Below are 13,948 nucleotides of genomic sequence, written 5' to 3'. Positions count from 1 at the left end.
TTCTCTTAATTTAACCGTTTCTTCCACCCCCGTCAGTCTGACGATATATGGTGGGGCTTTTTTCCTCCTTTTTTTTTTTAATTTTTTTTTAATTGTTTTTTAATTTTTTTTAATTTTAAATTTAAAAAAGAAAAAGAAAAAAGGCCAACAAACCAAAGGGATGTCATTGTGTCATAATAGGAAACTTAATGCTATGAATTTTTTAAATTAATAAGTTTGTGATACTAGGTCGACTTTATCATATATATATATATATTTTTTAAATTCCACTTTTTGCTCTTGTTCAATTCTCTCTTCTTTAGAAATAAAATAAATTAAAATGCAGTGCAGAATTAGTTAGTTCCTCATTGGTAAGCAATGAATATCATTATACACTTGGTAACATTTCATCACATCCATTATAACAAGGAATGAATTTAAAAAAAAAAAAACAAACGACTTAAGAAGACGGAAAATAATAAGTCATAGCTAATAAACAAAAAAAAAAAAAAAAAGTAGAAGCAATATTTTTATTTTTTTATTTTTTTTGCTCTTGATGGAAGCATTAATAAAAAATAATAAAAGAAAACAAATCTAAGGAATAATAGCATCCGAAGTTGGAAGTGGTTTGCCCTGTAGAAATGTGTGGAAAAGAAGCAGAGATCTCTTTGGTTGTGAGGATGGAGCAGCATGAGATGCTCCTCTAATTATGGCAAACGACAGCATGTTTTTATTTCCATAAACTTGACTCCATCCTCCAACCTGCCAATAATTAATAATTAGACTTACTTAAACCATCCAAAAACCTTTTTACTTTTTTAAAATGCAAAACCAAATCTCCAAAATTTGTCACATATTATTTGCTACTGCTACATAGACTAACCTGTTTTCCTTCAATCCAGGCTCTGTAAGGTTGAGTTGACTTCAGTTTCAGCTCTTTTGCTAATCTGCTCACTAAACTTCGAGTTCCAGTGAATGGAATAACTGAGTCTTGGTCTCCACTGTCACATAGTTTAACCATTTTTTTTTTTAAATATATACATAATTTTTCCATTTCTTGATTCCAGACTAAAGGCAATTATAAATTGATGAAGTTGGAATTCCCCAGAAACCCCCTTAACCTGTAAACCATCACTCGGATTCCAGACTTGACCAGCGAACCTACCAATTGAATACTTGGTATTTCTCTGTCTTGGATGTCATATTCTACCACACTGCACAATTGTAATTTAAAATAACAATAACAATAATAATAATAAAAGTAGTTGACAAACTTAAAAAAGAAAGGTTGGTTTTGTGCCACTAGAAAAAGGTATATGCCAGAGCCATTACTTGCTGCACAAACTCCATCTAGGGACTCGAACCAGTCGAGCATGAAGTGAGTTTTGAACATCTTTTCTGTTTAAATAGTCGGCTGTTTTCTCTTTCAAACACACATCTACATTGCTTGCGCCTACCTGTAATTAAACAGCAAAACGTCCAACTTGAACATCCTGTAATTAAAATCATCCACCATATTCCTAAAACCATAAAATTTACATTAATTCTCCTTTCAGGTTGCAGGTTTTGCGGATATACCCTTTATTTTTTAATAAAGAAAAAAATTAAATTGCATAATCACTCCTATAGTTGACATTTCTTTAGGTTTCATACCTTAATTTACACATGAAAACTTCAAGAACTTGTACGTATATATATGAAAGGGGTGAACTTTGGAACAGAATATTCAAGAGGGGTGTGTTTCCTTACAGTTTCTTAAAAATACAGGTGTGTATTTGGTTGTGTAATTTTCCCTTTCTAAAATCAGTTAAAAGACCAAGTAATAAAGTAATGCACACTTTCTCACCTTGTGATTAGGAGCAGCAGGTAGTATATTATGGTGACTAGATGATAAAAGTTGGAAAGTGGACAAGAGGCTAAGTGGGTGAAGATGGTTAAATGAATATGACAGACAAATATCGGCAGTCACATCATAAGGATCGAGATACTCAGTAAGTTCCTCAGAGAGTTGGTGATATACACGGAGACAAGCATCAGAAAGAGAGCCACCAATGGCCTCTCTGTTGAACCTAGAAGTGTTACACACCACTTTCAGTAGTTTGTAAGCAGAATCAGATATCACCCCATGAGACCAATAATATCCATCCTGTGAGTTTAAATCTGTGCTAAATTCCAACAGAGGATTTCCAATCTGCATTCATTTGTTAAGATTTTCCAAATATTAGTCCAACAATTATTGTTATGTAATTAATCAAAAAACAGGTTTATTATCAGTCATGTAATGTTCCAACCACTCACAGCTATTCCCCTTAGATTGAGTCTCAAATTGGAATGAAGAACGAGCCGCGCAAGTTGTGGCACATAGTGACCTATTTATGACAATGAGCTTATTTTAGAAATCATAGACTAAATATGGATATATAAATTGTAACGTGAAGCTGTCTAGCAGCTATGAGTTGTATAAATAAAATAAAATTATTTTCTCTCTCAACCTCCTGTGAATTTTGAAACTCTCCCAACTGTTTTAGTTTTAAGAACCAAAATTGAGGTGTCTTGATTGACAATTTCAAAGGAGAAAGAAAACTTTTGTTTTATCCATAACTTATTCTATCATGATGATTAAATAAAATATTAATTCCACAATATTAAACTAAATATATAATGTGTGACAGCAGCAGAATACACAAAAAACCTGCATAGCTCTCTCCTGCAATGAAGAAGTCTCTGTTGTCATATTCTGGAAATTTGATCAACCAACGCTTCAAGAATGAAAAATTGTCTTGTGCTTCACATACAGAGAGATAAACCCATACATGTCATGTCAGTTTCACATTATTAAAAGATTTCGACATTTTCTGATGACACGAATATTCCAAAATTAAATTAAAGTTAGAACTCACACACTTAATTTTTATGATGGGTTTATATATTATTAAGAAAAATAAGAACATTAACCTGTGATCTCGTCGTTGACATAGGAGTAAAATGATTCATTCGAAGAATAAGAGAAACCAACCCCCGCTGGTGAATCCAGGTACAATATATTGGCTTCTGTAACCATGAAATCAAACTCTCATATTAAATTTTGTATTCATTTGTAAGTGTAAAACAACTTGTCTCTAAGGCATGGTAACACTAGCATGACCGAAAACTATGCCATATATTATGTCTTTTTTTCAAAAACAAAAAAAGAAAAAAAAAATTCTGCTGGAAAATATTACGTCATTAGTCGTCCTTGCCACATCACAAAAAGGAGTTGCATGCTAGATTAAAAAAAAAAAAAAAAAAAAAAAGGGGGGGGGGGGGGGGGGGGGGTGTGGGAAGTGTATATGAATTTGTTCTGCTTGGAGACCTTTATTCCAACTATACTCATTCTTCACAAGATTCTCTCCATTTGGTCTAAAGGGTCCATGCCCGGTGAAAGCTCCTGCTCCAACAGAGGAACAACCCGGCCCTACACAAAAATACAAAAAGTAAATTGCAAAAGCAAACAAAGGATAGCTAGTTAGCAACTTTTGTAACTTTTTATTTTTGGTTTTGTAAAAAACAAATAGCAGAAACATGTTTGAAAAATAATTCTAATTATAATGTAGAAATACATTATTTCTTATGGCAGCAATCTGCAGATCATCATCTAAGAATCTGAAGAAGATATACCTCCATTAAGCCAGAGAACGAGAGGCCTTGAAGCAGGGTGTGCTTCTGCTTCCACAAAATAGTAAAAGAGAGCTCTATGTTGCTTCTCATCCACTGTGATGTAGCCGGAAAACTGTTGGAAACTGACGTGGTCAGGTTGCCCCGGCAAACTTATAATTTTATCAGATTTTGGGTGAGACTCTACTATGAAGATCATCTGTATGAAGATTGCGAAGACCCTGGCCACCATTTTTATCCATGGCTTAGATGGACATGGCTTCATTGAGTGAGTGAGTGAGTGAGAGACTGAGAGATAGAGTGACAGAGACGAAGAGAAGTGTGAAGTGTGAAGTTATTATGAGCTACTTGGTTTTGCATATATATAGTCTTACTTGTAAATTACGTATTTTTTTATTTAAAAAAAAAAAAGGAAAAAAGGAAAAAAGGAAAAAAGGAAAAAAGAAAAAGAAAAAGAAAATGTGGTGTGCAAACGCTTCAATTTATTTGCTAATTAATTCTTGACTTCAACATAAAGAAATGTTGTGCATCTGCCTTTAACAAGATGTCTAAATTACAAATGCTATATATGAAGAAAAGAATCTGCAACTACAACTACTTTGTCCTCCACTTCACATACAAAACGGTTTTAAATAGAATGATCGCAAATTAGGGTAAAACCAGCCATTCATATTGTCATTATAAAACTAAAGTGTTTATTATAGTGACAAACTTCTGTCTAGCTTTTCATAACTTCTTCTACAAGTTTGTTTCAGAATCAAATAGTGATATTTTCCAGTTAATATTGGATTATAGGTCAATTGTTAATAATTAATCAATGGAACCTTAATTCAGAAAAAAATTTAAATAATTTAAGTGCTTCAAATCAAATGCTGGATACATGCTCATGAACAACTATATATAAAGTCTTAGTATGTAAAAATAAACGTGTACAACATAACATTCAACTGGTTGCACCAAGAAAATGAAATGGAATTGACTTAAACCTCACATGAAATTTCCAATCATCTGGCTACATGCCCAAGCCCACTTACCTAGGTCTTACTAATCTGCCCAAGCCCACTTGCCTAGTTCCTATTACGTGAGGTTCAGTCCAAAACTGAGATAGGTAGGTTTGGATTATCTAGTGGATTTTCTTGAAGTTTCCGACCAGTGTGGGACAGTCCCTAACAATACTGTCACAATATTATTTGTAAAATTTAAGAAATGGAAAGTAAAATAATCCTAAAATGTATTGTAATTAATTAGGAAAGTATTACCTATAGACTAAAACCCCGATTCCAGACTTAACAAGGGAGGCCACAAACCAGAATTGTTTGTATTTCTTGGTCAACAAAATATTGCTAATCCCTGAAACTGGGGAGCAAAAAAAGAAAAAAAAGAAAAAAAAAAAAAAGGAAGAAAAGAAAAGAAAAAGAAAAAGTAAGGAAAACCCCTTTACATCAATGGACATGCAATTTGAATAAGTCAACTATGGTATAAATAGTACTAGGTACATAAACTCCATCGTTCAACTCCAACTAGCTTGGCATGGAGAGCACGTTGCATGTCTTTTATGTTCAAATACTCTATCGTTTCTTGTTGTGCGCAAATATCAAAGCTGCTTCTGTCCCGTAACTTGCTGTAAAAGTAAGAAGAGTTTATGATGTGTTGTTAACTATAGTAAATAATATAAACCTTACCTTATAGGGATTCATATGTTAAAAAGTAGTTGTCAATTCTTTTATTGATTGGCTTACCTGCTGATTTAGATCAAGGTTTTTCAGAGTGAGAATTTGATGTTATGAGGTGGAAAGTGGAGGTAAGAGGAAGATAGATTTATATTATTACGAGATTGAAGAGATGATAGACAGAGATCACCGCCGCATTCTTCAGTAACAGTCATGAGGTATTCTCTCTCCTAAACCTTCAACTGTTACAAACTCGAGTCAGAAGCACATAGCTTGAATCGGATGTCAGCCAGTGTGACCAATTGAACTCGTACGTCTTCCTGAATCGATATCTGTATTGAATTCTAGAACTACTGTTTGGTTTCTCCGAAAATTATATAAAAAAAAAGAAAATGCAAACGTGCGCAATTAGATGGGAATCAACATATAATATATGTATAATGTGATACGCCAATTACGAAGGTACAGTTTTAAATTACATAATCTTTTATATAACATCATCATTGACTTCAAATTAATTAGGATTGAGCCAATTATATATAAAGAGTTTCGGTACTAATTAACTATATAATGAAATGATAGAATATATATATATATATATTAACTAACCTGCATAGGTTTCTCCTGCTATGAACAAATCTCTGTTGTTGTATTCTGGGAATTTGCCAAACCAGTTGCAAGCTTTTAAGATTTGGAAAACCCTTGCTCAATATATATAATGCAAAATGACTATAGGCCCTCAAAAGTAATTCAGCGAGCAAAATAACATCGTCATAGACGAGAGAGACCACTCCCAAAAACGGGAAAATTACTTACTTTTTGTCATGAAATTTTTTGGTCACAGCTAGAATAAAATGCTGTGACTATATATTCATCATTAAAAATAAATAAATAAAGGAGATAGAAATTGTCACATTGAAGTAACATTTTATATGTATGATGTTAATGTACAGAAATGATGGAAAACCGTAGCCTTACAATCCACAGTTGGATAAAATGATTTGTTTGCAGAATAAGAGAAGCCAACCCTGGTGATGTTTCCACTTCCACGTATAATATATTGCCCTCTGTAGCAAATTAGTGAAATAAATAAATAAAGGAATAAAATTATCTCAAGTGAAAATTAATGGTCTCAACGTATGAAGTACAAAACATAAAACTATTCAAGAGTGAAATAAGCTTTATTTTCATATATAGAAAGTTTGGTTTTGCAAGGTGGACCTCTGTTCCAGATGTAAATAACTTTTTAACAAAAGTCTGCCGTGAAACTCTGAAAGGTCCGTGTTCGATGAAAGCACCTTCTCCAACAGACGAACAACCAGGCCCTATATGTACCATACCCATATTTAAGAAATTAATGAATATTCATATTTTATGTACAAATAATAATTATTATACCACCAAGTTAAATCTTAACCAACTGGGGCCAAACTGGAAATTAATGTAATGTTGGAGAAATGAATACCTCCGATGAGCCAGAGAACAAGAGGCTATGAAGAAGGGTTAGTCTGTGCTTCAGCAAAGTATAGTTAAGAAGAGCTCTATGCTGGTTATCTTGTTGAAATGTGACCTCTGACTGGCCTAGAAGATGGTCAATTTTATCAGCCAGAGGAAAGGAGTCCACTTCGAGGCAGAAAGTATACCTGCCCATATTATTATGGTTGTGGTGGCCATGCACATTATATTAGATGGTTGCACACCCACAGACGACATAATCATTATCTTCAGCAACGTTTATATATATTTTCTAGTGTAATTTGAGAACTGAGAGAGATTTAAGTGACAAGAATTGTGAATATTGGATAATGGTTATATATAGACCAATTGAAGGTGTTATAATTGGCTAAGTCTACCCAATACTAAAAAAGTGTATATAATATAGAGTCTTGAAGTTGAAACAAAGAATGAGCACATGGTTTTTGAACGGATGCAACGCGTACCTTATATGATAGCTTTACTAATAATTTAACTGAAGAAGACACCCTCGTTACACATTATGGTTGTCCGTAGTCTCTCTGTGGAAAGAGATTGCTTTTCTACTAAAAAATAAAAATTACATATAGTTGAAGGCGACCTCATTATAATGTATATCTCCAATGCCCATCATACTTGGTACTAATTCACAGTTACATAATATGTTATATATGTTCACATTGCTTGACATAGCTACATCTAATTAATTAAGCTGGAGATTGTGCGAACATGTCCTAATTTTATTGGCTGCAGAATTATAGTACGTACCTAAATTGGATATATATATATATATATATATATGGGACGTTTAAAGGATTCCAGCCAGACTCAATCGTATATAGAGCTGCATGAAAATGTCGCAATTATTGAACGTAATTGACAGGATCTACACAGGCTAGTGGGACATCTTAGTTACCAATGCCATCTCTCTCTGTAATATATGTTGTTGTGGAAGATTTTTGTCACCTCCTTTCAGTCAAGCCAAACTACAAATCCTATGTTTTCTTTTCTTTTCTTTTTTTTTTTTTTTTTTTTTTTTTTGGTTTTTCTTTAGCTTCACCGACTCTCTACAAAACAAGTAAATGGTGTAGGGTCACCGACATTCACCCTTCAATGTTTAAATTAGTCCTTATCTCAAAGAGTTCTTCCTCTTCCATGAAAACGGCTTATCAAATGGGTTTTTCCATGGTTAAGAATAAAGGAAAATATATGGTTTATTTGGTGGGAGGAGGAAGAAAAGAAAAAATATAGAGGAAACTGAAATGCTTAGGATTTAAGACTTATCTTTTTGGAATGAAATCATTATAAATATAGACAGAATATAGAAGGTGTACTTTACAGATTTTAGATTGGTGATATATTCCATAGGTTCCAAAAACCCTAAATGCTCTCACATCATCACATGGATACAAAGTGGATTATACCATTTAGATGTGACCATATCTCATATGGGGAATGAGAAGGACATTTGGACAACTACTTTAATTAGGCTGCTTGGACTATTTTTCGTAGGCTAAAAAATCCCCACAACATATGTATATATATAGTACATATGTATGTGAAAATATATTCTTTTCATGTGCTAAGCTCTGAATCCTCCAAATCAAATAATGGTAAATAATGGTTGCTGGAGTGTTGTAGACACCACCACATGCATTTGATTTTGCTACATACATATATAATGGCAGTTCAGATAAGCTTATTGCATTGGGTCGTGCACTTAGACATGCAGAATTATTAGTTTGTTGAAACAGACATACATACATATGAATGGCTGAGTGGTGATCCAATCAAAACTCTACACGTATATGAATAGTGCGTCCTGCACTCCTTGTCCATATATACATATATGATTTATCTTAGGTCATTGATTACATGTGATGGAGAAATATATTTATAATGATCACAAGCACAATAGCACTTGCTGACTATATATGATGATTGATTTACGCTAATGGTTATGGTTAAATTACTTTAAAATTAATTATATGCGTTGCTCCTTGTCTATAATTTCTTTGGCAAGCCAACTTTAACGATAATCTTCAACCCCTTTAATTATTTTTTTCCTAAATGGCAAAAATGGAAATTAATCTTTTCGATTAAATATATACTTAATAATACTACTACTTTTTTTTCACCTATGGGAGAACTAGACTCTTGCGGCATTTGAATATTTAAAGACTGCTATATATATTAAAAAAGGTGGCATTACAGCGAATAAAATCAAATGCAATGACTTTGTTTTTTATTTAGTTATTAGATTTTACATTGATAGTCCTTATCCACTCACAAGTCATGCTTTTGGCAGGGATTTTCCAGCTAGAAATGATTTAAATAACAATAGAGATCGTTCTGGCTGTGCAGCTGGTGCTGTGTGAGAAGCTCCTCTAATGGTGGCAAAGGATAGGATGTTATTACCATAAACTTGTGTCCATCCTCCAATCTGCAGGTGAAAAAATTAATTATATATATGTATATAATAATAATAAATTAATAATTAAGCAAAATATTATAATTAACTAATTCAATAGGTTTAATGAGCAAAACACTAGTCCATTAAAAATAAAAGACAGACCTGTTTGCTCTCAAACCAAGCTCTGTAAGGGTCAGTTGTTTCGAGTCCCAAGTCCTTTGCTAATCGATTTACCAAACGTCGAGTGCCAAAAAATGGGATCACTGCATCTTGATCACCGCTGTCACATATAATACGCTAGATATTTATACATGAGTCTCCAAATCAAAATATGCAAATTGATTGATTAAAATCTAAAATTAAAATAATTAACATATCCATTTATATATATATATATATATACACACCTGTAAACCAAGACCCGGATGCCAGATCTAACAAGGGAGCCTACAACCAGAATTGTTGGTAATTCCTGGTCAACAACGTATTGCACATCCCTGAATTTGAAATTTTATATTAGTGCAAAACCATGAGATGAGCAAAGTCAATGAAGCCGCATTAATTTAATCTAAGCATGCACAAGTATTAATTACCTGTTACATAAATTCCATTGTTTAACTCCAAAAAGCTGAGCATGGAAAGCCTTGTGCACGTCTTTCCTGTTTAAATATTTAGCAACTTCTTGCTGTGCGCAGGCATCGCTCTTCTGATATTTATGTGTAACTTGCTGCACACATGTATGCATGAATCACAAAAATATGTATGTATATATTCCCTATATATATATATATATATATATGAAGCAATATTACAAAATCATTGTCACTTAGAGTTGTACATGTTACCTGTTGATCATCATGACCATGTAAATTCAGATGATGATGATGAGCTTTCTCTAACTGCAATTTGAGAGACGGTGGTAAAAGGTGATCTAGATTTGGCATTGATAGTGCTGGGTAAAGTGATTTATTGAGTGCTTGATCATTATAATCATCATCTGATACTGAAGATGATAGACAAACATCTCCCGTTACAAAATACTCCAAATCATTTCTGTATTGAGTCTGCTCTTGAAGAACTTGTGTAAATACACGAATACATTCTTCTGAAAGCGGACCTGCTGTTGTTAACTCTCTCCTAAACCGAGAACTGTTACAAACTTTGGTCAGAAGCTCATAGCTTGAATCGGATATCACCCCATGGTTCCAATTGTACTCGTCCTCTGAATTCAGATCGATATTAAATTCTAGAGATGGGTTCCCCAGCTGTTCATTATATGTATATATATATATATACACATATAAAACCAAAAAAGTTCAATTAATAAAAATCATCATGATCAACCAATTCATTACTTGAACTCAAATTTTATTTTATTTTTTTTATTTTTTTTTTAAGTAATAGCTAGAGCCTAGAAAGAGAATACCCACAGCAATTCCTTTCAAATTGAACTTTTCTTTGGAGTTGACAATGAGCTGGGCAAGCTGTGGCACATAGTGACCTAATTAATTGACATTCAAAAAAAAAAAAAAGTCGGTGGTCACTTGTCACTTGTCACTTGTCAGGTTTTAAAAACTAAAAACCCACTGCTTTTTTTTCCATCTAATACACTGTTACTTAATCTTCTGCATCTCGTGTGAGCTACAGTACTGTTCATTATTCGTTGAACAAGGTTAATTATTTTTTCATCCAAAAGTAGAGTTAAAAACAATGTTAATCGGCATAGACATGACAACAATTAATAAAATAGAATAAAAGAAAAGAAAAAGAAAAACACAAGACCTGCATAACTCTCTCCTGCAATGAAAAAGTGTCTGTTCTTGTACTCCGGGAATTTAGTAAACCAGCGTTGCAGGAATGTGAGACTGTCTTGAGCTTTCGGAATAACAAAAACCATTATTGACATATATATCCGTGGATATCAATTGAATATATATATATATATATATAAATATATATGTAATGTTGAAGAGAAATGAATTAAGAACCTGTAATAGCATCATTCAAAGTGGTATAGAATGATTTGTTAGTAGAATATGAGAAACCAACTCCCGCTGGTGACTCCAAGTATAACATGTTGGCTTCTGCAGGCAGTTACAGATTGAAAACCAACCTCAGTTAATTAGGAAATTATCAACTTATTTTTGTTTTTTTTTTGGGATATAGGGCATATACACATATGTTAGAGTTAGTAATCCGAATTCTTGTTGACCCGATCCAAAAAACTCGCGGTGCGACCCATTTGGTGAAACTAATTTTGGAGAAAAATTTAGGGCTCTGTGGTGGAAGCGGAGGTCTCGGACCGATAGATCCGAGACCGTCAAGGATTTCCACGTAAATTGTGTGTTTGTTTTTCGCTTTCTTTTGTTTCCGTTGTTATTTGTTTTTCTCCCAATTCCGTAACAACATATAATTGGTAAAGAAATAAAAAGGAGGACGGACCTTTGTTCCAACTGTAATCATTTTCGAAAAGGGAGTCTCCAGCATTAGGTTTGAAGGGTCCATGTTCAATGAAAGCACCAGCTCCAACAGATGAACAACCAGGTCCTACCATCACCATCCCATCCATATTCAGAACCCAACAACCATATAATTAAATTCAATACAGTTTTATTAATCATTTAAAAAAACAAAAAAAGTTTATATGTAGATAAACTAGATATAGTCTAATTGGTTCTGGAACATATATAACAATAAATATACCTCCGTTAAGCCAGAGTACGAGAGGCTTTGAGTGACGTAGGTCGTTTTCTGCTTCAACAAAGTAATAAAAAAGAGATCTCTGCTGCTTTTCATCGACGGTAACGTAGCCAGAGAATTGTTGAAAACTGACCATGGGCTGCCCAGGAAGACTCACTATCTTATCAGAGACTGGAAAGGAGTCCACTGAGAGCTGCGTTAGTGTAAGCGTGAGATACAGGGTTCTAACCCACATTAATGTTGACATTGTGACACTGTGTTTGCTCAGAAAGACAGAGAAAGAGAAAGGGAGAGAGAGGTGTTTGCTTGCTTAATTCTCATATTTTGTTGTTTTGGTGGTTATATATATATATATATATATATAGAGAGAGAGAGAGAGAGAGAGAGAGAGATGAACAAAGACAACGGCGAAAGGCATTTTACCAAAAAATAAAAATAAAGAAAGTAGGAGTGCTGCTCCAGCAAATAATTTCATCAGACAAAATGAGATTTGACAATTCTGATGAGTGTGGTCCGCAGCGATGGGGAATGGATCAATACTATCATCAAAGGCTCGAAGCTGACGTAAACAATGTGCGCATGCTTCTGCAATCACTAATATATTTATAACACATTTTGCTTTTATTTATATGTTGTTATTGTAATATATAAAAATTTGTATTTTATGGATTTGAAAACTTAATTACTCAATAATGATGGACGTATAAAATGTAACTGACCATGTGATTTCACCCAAGATTCTAACATCAGCTTCATTTGGATCGATCTTAATTCTCATGGGGCTATTATAATTTATGAGAAATTCTTTGGAATGTAATTTTATGGTTTACATTCTTGGGATATGGTCCGAGTCTGTGACGATCTCTTAGTCCTTTTTGCTATCCAATCTGTGCACCTATTATAAATTTCTTGGAATTAAATCTCAGTTAATTTCGTTTTTAAAAAAATCACAATTAATTTAACATAAACAAAATTTATTTTTTGTAATATACGAAATCCCAATTAATTTAAAATCCCATTCAATGTAAACGACAAAAAAATAAAGTGTAATTTTGATTCTTTAATATATGGATGATTTTTTTTATAATTTTAAAATGATTTTTTACAATTCTATTTTTTATACACTACTACATAAATATATAAAAAATATAAAATTATTTAATACAATATTATTTATTTTTAAAATATTCATAATTCATATTATCCCAATATTACATATATTTTATAAATAAATTTTTTTTTTACAATTCTAAAATAATTATATACAGTCTTTCACTAATATATATATATTTTTTTTCTTTTTCGCTATGAATTAGGGTTGATTTTTTTTTCTCACTTTTTTAATGACATAAAAGATTATTAATTTGAAAGCAAAAAAACAACGAACAATGAAGGGTAATGGTGATTGAGTGCTTGGTAGTATACTTCTAAACAACTTTAAAAATGTTCAGTCGTATACTACTGAACATTCTAAAGTAGTTCAATTCTTTATTATTTTCTAAACTTTTTTTTTTCTTGTACAATGTTTGATCGTAAACCTTTGAATGTCTTTAAGATTTTCAGTCTTGTAATTTTGATCTTCTTTAAAATTATTGAGTTATATTTTTGAACATCTTGAAAGTTATAATTTATTATTTTGTAATGTTCAATTCTAAATTTCTGTGCATATTCAAGATATTCGATTATGAAGTTATGAATATATTTAGAATATTTGAATTTTTTCAACTCAGCAATTTTGTAATTTTTTTGTAAAGTATATTTTTATATGATTCGACTATAAACTTTTGTTAAACTTTGATATTGTTCACTTGTAAGCTTTTCAAGTTGTTCGGTTGTAAGTTTCTAAATATATTAAATATTTGTATATAATATACGGTATTTAATATCTGTAATATACATATAATGTTCGATAGATAAAAATTAAATTAAAATAATTATCACAAAATAAAAAAATAAAGAAAAAACTAAATATATTTTACTGTTTCATATTTTTTGAACTTTTATAATTTATAAATAATTATTATATCTGTAGTTTTAATTTTTAATAGTATATAAATTA

General features: G+C 32.2%; 2 protein-coding genes across 2 annotated transcripts; both read right to left on the bottom strand.

Moving 5' to 3' along the window:
* Window positions 1-351: 351 nt before the first annotated feature.
* LOC107431526 (serine carboxypeptidase-like 45) lies at window positions 352-3,963 on the bottom strand. Its single transcript, XM_016042467.4, has 10 exons — window positions 3,637-3,963; window positions 3,332-3,433; window positions 2,935-3,030; window positions 2,672-2,764; window positions 2,278-2,348; window positions 1,826-2,170; window positions 1,312-1,436; window positions 1,101-1,193; window positions 863-980; window positions 352-741 (listed from the first exon to the last, which is right to left on the bottom strand). The coding sequence occupies exons 1-10, from the start codon at window positions 3,896-3,898 to the stop codon at window positions 574-576; spliced, it is 1,473 nt and encodes a 490-aa protein (XP_015897953.1). The 5' UTR covers window positions 3,899-3,963; the 3' UTR covers window positions 352-573.
* Window positions 3,964-8,996: 5,033 nt separating this feature from the next.
* Window positions 8,997-12,259, bottom strand: LOC107431528 (serine carboxypeptidase-like 45). Its single transcript, XM_016042469.4, has 10 exons — window positions 11,893-12,259; window positions 11,632-11,736; window positions 11,178-11,273; window positions 10,972-11,064; window positions 10,620-10,690; window positions 10,035-10,454; window positions 9,783-9,916; window positions 9,597-9,686; window positions 9,352-9,469; window positions 8,997-9,219 (listed from the first exon to the last, which is right to left on the bottom strand). The coding sequence occupies exons 1-10, from the start codon at window positions 12,134-12,136 to the stop codon at window positions 9,070-9,072; spliced, it is 1,521 nt and encodes a 506-aa protein (XP_015897955.1). The 5' UTR covers window positions 12,137-12,259; the 3' UTR covers window positions 8,997-9,069.
* Between the last annotated feature and the right edge of the window lie 1,689 nt (window positions 12,260-13,948).

The sequence above is a fragment of the Ziziphus jujuba genome, chromosome 11 (genome assembly GCF_031755915.1).
Source record: "Ziziphus jujuba cultivar Dongzao chromosome 11, ASM3175591v1".
Classification (NCBI taxonomy): domain Eukaryota; kingdom Viridiplantae; phylum Streptophyta; class Magnoliopsida; order Rosales; family Rhamnaceae; genus Ziziphus; species Ziziphus jujuba.
Note: the sequence above shows the minus strand (reverse complement) of the source record. Positions and strands in the feature narration are given on the sequence as shown.